General features: G+C 34.9%; 2 protein-coding genes across 8 annotated transcripts in view; one reads left to right on the top strand and one right to left on the bottom strand.

Moving 5' to 3' along the window:
- Positions 1-288: 288 nt before the first annotated feature.
- Positions 289-7,857, top strand: part of LOC144569609 (1-(5-phosphoribosyl)-5-[(5-phosphoribosylamino)methylideneamino] imidazole-4-carboxamide isomerase HISN3, chloroplastic-like) — an 85,650-nt gene continuing 78,081 nt past the window's right edge. The window contains exons 1-7 of one of the 7 annotated variants that reach the window (XR_013516111.1): positions 304-463; positions 802-920; positions 1,047-1,125; positions 1,791-2,000; positions 3,139-3,263; positions 3,499-3,547; positions 3,950-4,312. Coding sequence is in view for 3 of the 7 variants with exons in the window: in XM_078320068.1 (XP_078176194.1) it covers positions 328-463; positions 1,791-2,000; positions 3,139-3,173 (381 nt within the window). In the remaining 4 variants the exon portion in view is untranslated. Of the gene's footprint in view, positions 464-801; positions 935-1,046; positions 1,126-1,790; positions 2,001-3,138; positions 3,264-3,498; positions 3,548-3,949; positions 4,313-7,857 lie in introns of those variants that run through there. The other 6 variants (XR_013516109.1, XR_013516108.1, XR_013516110.1 and 3 more) reach the window with 6 other exon arrangements.
- LOC144569602 (receptor-like protein EIX1) lies at positions 4,482-7,618 on the bottom strand. The gene has a single exon (XM_078320046.1). It carries the CDS (start codon positions 7,600-7,602, stop codon positions 4,858-4,860), a length of 2,745 nt encoding a protein of 914 aa, XP_078176172.1. The 5' UTR covers positions 7,603-7,618; the 3' UTR covers positions 4,482-4,857.

The following is a 7,857-nucleotide window of genomic DNA, read 5'->3' as shown; positions in this document are numbered from 1 at the left end:
CAAGAAGAGTATGCATAGCAGAAGTTTGTTCGAGATAAGCATCTTCTTCTACAATCTTGTGTCCAGTGGATGGATTTATGGAGATCTCCATTTGATTGTCATCGGGGCTTAATTGAGGATTTCCAAGTATTTATTCGGAATTTTACAGAGGCTCGGTTTATAATTAAGGATTATGAGCCAAGTTTATAATTGAAACTGAGGAAATTAAATACAATCAAAGGATAACCTTGTTGAATTTATTAATATCGGACGAGTTGTGATCCGAACAGGCCCAAAAGGGCCCAAAGATAGGCCCAAACTCGCCCGCCTCTCCCGACTCTCAGTTCGATGCATTTATCCCCATTTATTCGCCCCCTCTCAGTGCCCCTCTCTCTCTCTTGCCGGCGCCGGCGCGGCCTCTCCTCCGTCGTGCTGTATCTCCTCAGTCGCGTTTCTTGCCTCAGTTGCGCAGCCTCGCCTCAAGGTAATAAGGCCAACTTTCTTTTGAGTTCGGACCTAGTAGACTAGTAGAGATAGTCCTGTTGAGAATATGATGAAATCTTTGTTGAGTATTGGAACCAGAGAAGAATGAAGATAATTATTGATTGTTTATATTTTTCTTTATACCTTTCCTTGTTTGTATAAGAAAAGTGCATGAATTTAATACCTTGTGGAATGAGGTAATTGTAATTGTAACTTTCAAATTAATACTCAGCAAATTAGTGAAAACTTCTTGAATTTAACACCTCCCTAATGGTATTCCTTTTATTTCACAGTTTCATTCTAAATTTATACTAACTAGATGTTTATTTGCATGAATAGAATTATCATGAACTGATGCAATCAACTGAAGATGAAAAGTTTGATTTATAGATTGATTGGTACCAGTCAATTGAATTATATCTGCAATCGGAGATACCATCTTTTGTACCACCTACAAGGTGCACCCCTTCTAGTAATGCACTTCTCTTCCTCTATCTATCAGTAGTTCTCTTCTTTCCTTTTGTTTTCTTCTAGATATACTCTCCAAAGCTTGAAAATTTACCTTATTCTTTTAACTTCTTTAGGAGCTTGACATGGTGTTCAATGCGCGACACACTTTCGACCTTGTGATATACACAAGATGATTTTGTACTATAATCAAATGTATTTGAAGTTTCTGTACGGAATAAGGCTATTGGTACTTTGCATAGCGCATTTTGGTTCGTACTATGGATGCATATTTCCATTTTTAAAATCCAAACAGTCGATTTGTTCTGCTCAACATGATCTTCATATGAAAATGTGCTTGGATGTCAAATTTTACATTTTTTAGAATTTTTTACTATTTTTTAAGAGGTACAATATTACTTGATCTAAAGATTCTAGACCATTCAAAATTAGTGATTTTCTACCTATCCAAAAAAATACTAAAGAAATTAAAAAAAAAATGTAAAATTTGGCCTCCAAATAGATTTTCATATGGAGATCATGATGAACTATTTAGACCTTGAAATGAAGATATGGATCCATAGTACGGACCAAAGTGCATACTGTTACCTCACTCTTTTTGTACCACTAATAGGTACAAACATGTATTTTCATGGATATGTACTATTTTGGTTTTGAAGCAATCTTTCTGTTTGCTCTTTTATGTTATTTTATTATTGCTGGTTACCATATTTTTTTCCAAGTACTCGAAACACTCCTTGTGAGGTTACTTGACCCGACCAGTATTGTACTTGAATGATATTTTGCCATTTTGTGGTATAACCTTCAATAAACTTAATTTCTGACCAAACCCTCAATTGAACTTTATTATTTTCTCTTAGGGAAAAGTGAAACAAATTGTGGGGTCAACTCTAAGAGATTCATCAGAAAATGGGAACTCTCTCTTGTGACTAACTTTGAATCTGACAAGTCAGCTGCCTACTATGCAAATATGTACAAAAGAGACAGTCTCACTGGTGGCCATGTCATAATGCTTGGTGTCGATCCCTTGAGCCAGGTGGCAGCTTTAGAGGGACTACATGCTTATCCTGGTTAGAAATTATATTTGTATTCTTCTACCTTTCTTACTTTTATTGGTAGATGGTGAGAGGGTCATGAATATTTGAATTACGGGTCGGGGTGTTCATTGGGTCGGTTCGATTAAAACCAAATTAAAATAGTCAAATCATAATTCTATTCAGTTTAAAAAATATAACCAAACCAACCAACGCTGGCACCGACGCTGGGGGAGGAAAATGTGTGTCATGAATAAAAAGGGAAATGTGTGTAAATGGCATGCCTACGAACAGGCCTCTTCCCAGTCCTTAAAGAAGATGGGGGAGGAAAATGTGTGTAAATGGCATGCCTACGAACATTTGCAACTTGAGCTTGTTGCTCAGTTTATTCCATAACTTAATTTTCAACATAAACATAAACCCAAAAGCTCAATTTCTTAGTAAAATTCTTGATAATTATTCAAAATTAAACATATCCATGTATTAAAACCTCATCAATTCCTCAACATCACAGAATTTAACACAAACTGATTTTGATTTTCATATAATTATGAAAGAGTGTTTTCTATTTATGAGGTTTAAGTAATATTAGGAAGGGTGAAAATCAGAATTAGCCTCAAATCTAGACTTGATACCTAGAGTTAAGACCTGAAAACACTAATAATTTGTGATTACTAAACCTTCAATTGGGAAAATAAAAGTTCTGTTACCAACTACTTCAAAAGAACTGAGCCTCCTTTATTTTTAATTTTAATTGTGCATGTGCGATGGAGGTTGGACTATTTTCAAGTGGATTAGGAGGATATCCATGATATTTTCCACATTTTGGAGGATATTTATTGGTAGTTTAGACAAAATGAGTTTTGGGATATCAGAGATGGATATCTCTAGGAACGAAGAGAAAGAAGAAATAGAGAAGTGGGAGAAGGGATAAAATGGGTATTTATAAATTTAAAATGAGGTTTATTAGAAAAATCAATAAATTGGGTAAATTTGAGAGTTTTTGAACTTTAGAAGGGTAAATATGATATTATGAATTTTAGAGGGGGAAATACGTAATTTCAAGGTTTTTGAGGGGGATACATGAAATTCCCCCATTTTTTTAAGTTGGATTTGATTGAGGCTAATTTTGGTTTTTCCAATGTCCAATTTTGATTTATTTTTTGTAATGCAGAATGGAAAATATTGACAGAGATGGCAAAAGTTTAGTGATGTATTTGTAGATGCTCAAAGTTTGGAATTTTTGGCTTCATATGCTGATGAGTTTTTGGTGCATGGAGTTGATGTAGAGGGGAAAAGGTGAAGCTTTCTCACCATATCATATATGACTTTTCCTTTTTTGATTACTGTTTAATAAAGGTTTCATTGGATTAAGTTTTAGTTGAGCAGTTCAAAGGCAATAAAACTGGTAGTTCATCCTTTCACCCAACCTAGTTGGTCATATACTGGATACAACTATATAATTAATGTTATAGAAGGTATGCTTTCTACTTTGTTGACTTTCATTCATGTCGACTTTCTTATAACACGACAGATTAGGTATAGATGAGGAGCTTGTCACTCTGCTTGGATCTCTTTCTCTAGTATGTAACACACTTCTTTTCAAATATTTTGAATCCTTCACTTTTCTCGTTATCTTATTTAAAGTTGAGAAGAAAAATGTTGGTTTTATGGTTGAATTAGACTTTCTTAGAAGACCAATAATTTGTTATTTTTATTTTTATTTTTTTGAGGAAAATAGGCTTTTTTTTGTCATTATCATATTTGTAAGCACCTTTTTGCAGTTTTTTTTTTTTTTTATATGGAATCAAATTATTTTCAAAATTAGCTCCTAATTAGGTTTTGTTTTACCTGTCACTCTCTATTTACTTTGTGTTTACATAAAAAAAATGTCTTGTTAGCATATAGAGGTTTCATATTGTTTGCAAATACAACAAAGGGTTAATCTCATTTGGATTCCCCTAATTTTGTAACTGGTATTGTAGATTCCGGTAACTTATGCTGGAGGTGTATCAAAAATGGAAGACCTCGAGAGAATAAAGACAGCTGGTAGGGGCCGAGTTGATGTAACAGTCGGTAGCTCTCTCGACATATTTGGAGGTGACCTATCCTATCATAAGGTTGTAGCATGGCATAATGAACAAATCATGGTTAATATATACCATCAATGACCTTTTCGGGAGCAAAATTTGAGTTGAATTCGTTTTTTTCTTGATCAAATTATTTATGCAATGGAGAGTAATTAATTAGTGATGATTAGAGAAATGTATTTGTACAATTAAGGTCAACAACTAGTGGAATACTATCTTGTTTTGAGTAATAAATTGATGTAGTAGAAGAGTAAAAATAGGGTGTTCTTAAGATCATCAAATCTGTTCTGGCTTCAAATGACAAATTATTTAGATCATTAAAATTGATCTTTAATTCTTTGGCGAGCAAATAGAGAAATATAAAAAACACACAAGAAACCAACAACAACAAACAATCAAGCCCATAAAATAAAAGAGAGACACAAGATTTTACGTGGAAACCCTTTCGGGAGAAAACCATGGAGCACGGTACAAAATTACTATAACAAAGAGTTTTACAATATATATAAGGAGATTATCAAGCTAATAACATTCTTTCTCACATTCTCTCACAATTTTATATACTAATCTATGAGATTATCAAGTGTATTTGGGTGAATTAAACAAGTGCAAAAACTCAAGAGAAGAACTTGAAGAGGAGCCTTCTTTTTTAACAGAGAAGAGAAGAGGGCAGCTTCAGAGATGAGAGACTCTTCAACTCATGGTTTGACTTTTAATCAATTGAAGAGTACAGGGGTGATTTGGAGATGAATTCTGCCACAAACAACCATAATGAGCTACGACCCAATTCTATTGTCTTCATATTATAACACCCATAACATATACCTCTCAAGCATATTATCGACCATCTGAAAATAAGTATACCTCCACTTTACTTTGAACAGTAGAATGAAAAACACCAGTAGAAATCCTGCCACAAACCCAAACTCGATGAACAAATACAACCACTTGTCCCTATCATCGGTAATTTTTGAATTGGAATCGTTGTTACCATCACTCTGAGGAAGTCTCACACTGCTATCACAACTCATCTCTAGTGGGGGTCCACATAGGTATGGATTGCCACTGTAGATTGATGGGTCATTAAGCGTCTGCAACTGAGGTCCATTTGGAATGCTTCCAGATAGATTATTGTAAGAAAAATTGAGCACTTCCAAAGAGTATAAAGTGGATATGCTTTGTGGGATAGTCCCTGATAGGTTATTCTTGTGAAAGTCGAGTGACTCTAGAGATGTCATATTTCCAATTTGAAGCGGAATGTTTCCTATTAAGTGATTGTGGGACAAGTTTAGATTCAATAAACCAGCAAGAACAACTATCTCTTGAGGTATTTCACCAGTTAGACTATTGTTTGACAAATCCATACTCTTCAATAAAAGGTCTTGAGAATCATAATCAAGGGTCAATCCTTTGATAATTGCATTTATACTAGCATCAATACGATAATAATATCCAAACGAGAACAATTGACTCATCGAGGTAAAATTATCCAAGCCTCTTGGCAGTGGGCCAGTAAGGTAGTTATTGGAAAGATCTAAGAACTGTAGATTATTGAGTTGTGTCAATTTCGATGGGATATTACCAGAAATTAAATTGGACCGCAACCTTAGAATTTTCAACTGCTGAAAGCTTTCTCCTATCCAATCTGGTATTATCCCGTGATCAAGCAATTTTAATCCACTGCAAAATTGCAAATCAAATGGAAACTGCCCAGTTAAACTGTTGTTTGCAAGCTGAAGCGCTTCTAGTGTGACTGAACAATTCAAAGAGCTGGGCACAACACCAGAGATCCTATTATTTGCAAGATTTACGTCGTAACTGATGTTAGACCAGCAAGGAGGAAGATGCCCTGATAAACTATTACTCGAGAGATCAAGATAATACAAACTAGTTAATCCGCAAGGAAACAACTCTACCATTTCAACAGTGTTATTATTCGATACGATCAATTTATTCTTATATGGTGACTTACGGTTTTTACGCAATTGTCCCGACAAGGAGTTATTCGAAAGATCTAGTTCCCTCAAACTTGTTGGAAGAAATGGTATATTTCCCTCAATCCGATTATTACTCAAATCCATATACTCGAGTTTGGTCATGTGTACCAAGCTGGCTGGTAACTTCCCTCTAAGTAAGTTTGTTGACAAATCAAGTATGCTAAGTGAAGATAAACTCCAGAGCCAATTGGGTATACTACCATCAATTCCCATGTCTCTGAGGTATAGATCCTGAATTTCTACTTGTCTTCGGAGCCAAGAGGGAAATTTTGGCCCTAGTTTGCATGAACTCAAATCGATACTATTCAGTTGGAAAGAAGGGGTCCAATCACTATCAACGAAAATAGTTATGTTGTTATATCCGAGGTATAGATATTTTAGTTTTAACAAACTAGTTAGATGAGTTTCTAATAGTAATCCTGTGAAGGAGTTAGAACTAAGATCAAGATAGACAAGATTTGTTAAATTTCCGATATCAATTGGTATTGTACCACTTAGGTTATTATTGTAAAGCCCAAGATGAGTTACACTTGTCATGTCTGTTATCCACCCGGTCAAAGTTCCAGATAAGTTAGTTGACGAAAGATCTAAATACTCCAGATTCCCCAATGTGTAATTTGACAACTTGCCCAATAATAACTCTCGAATATCTCCTTCTATATTGTTCCAACGTAAAGATAAGTCGGTTAATTTTGTTAGACTATGGAGTGGTGGTACCATGCTAATAAGTGAATTGTTACGGAGTGTAAGTTTGTTTAGAGAAGTTAGATTTCCCACCCAATGGGGTATGATGGTATTGAAGTTTTGATTAGAAAGATAAAACACTTTGAGGGAGGTGAAATTCACAAAAGGGATTGATTGTGGAATATGGGTTAGATTGTTTTCGAACAAAACTAACACTTCAAGTGATGATAATTTGTTCAAAGTTTCCACCCAATCATTTGAATCTTTAAAATCAACTCGTGACATTTCCATATGTTTTAGATTCCTCAGATTAGGTAACCACCATGTATCGGTCTTCAACATGAAACTAGAAAATGGGTAGCCATTGCTACAATCAAAGTAGATTAATCTAGAAAGGTTTCCAAGTTGAGGAGATATCATTCCTGATAAGCCTGTATGAGACAAGTTGAGATACTTTAAGTTTCTAAATGCGCCAATAAATTCTGGAAATTTACTCCCATTAAAATTATTAAAGCTGAGATCCAAGTATTTTAGATCACTAAGAAATATCAAAGATGGGCTGATCTTGCCTACCAAACTATGGTAGATCCAATCATAGTAGCCATCTCCAATTATATACATATTGTCCAGATTATAAGGTTTGGTATTTCGAAGGTTTAGTTTGACAACATGACCTGTTTGATTGTTACATCGGATCCCTGCCCAGTTGCAGCATTGTTCGCCACTCCATGAAGCCAAACGACTTTTCGTATCACTGACACCAGCTTTGAATTCAAGAAGTGCTTCTCTCTCACGCTCAATACAACAATTTGCCAAGAAGGTTTGAATGAATAAGAGGAGGAGGAAATTGAGTGAGGAATAGTGCATCTTTAGTTAATGTGAGAAGCTCTCAATTAATGGTTCAGTTAAGTCTTCTAGTTGTACCTACTTATATATACAAGTAGCTAGGTGTTGTTGGTGCCATTATATCGTGAGATTAAATATGCAAGGTACTAAGACAGTACTACGACACCACAATTCATGATACTTATGGCTCTAACAAAGTGTTCACACACGTATATTTTTGTTAAATCATGTAGTGATCATCCAACTTTTTATAAGATTAAATTTGACTGGAGGCGA

This window comes from Carex rostrata, chromosome 2, assembly GCF_964058835.1.
Source record: "Carex rostrata chromosome 2, lpCarRost1.2, whole genome shotgun sequence".
Classification (NCBI taxonomy): Eukaryota; Viridiplantae; Streptophyta; class Magnoliopsida; order Poales; family Cyperaceae; genus Carex; species Carex rostrata.
The sequence above is the reverse complement of the archived record's forward strand: the minus strand, read 5'-3'. Positions and strand labels throughout refer to the sequence as shown.

What these genes read in the sequence shown, in the direction of transcription:
- LOC144569602 (XM_078320046.1), bottom strand. Translation starts at nt 7,602, where the DNA reads ATGCACTATTCCTCACTCAATTTCCTCCTCCTCTTATTCATTCAAACC.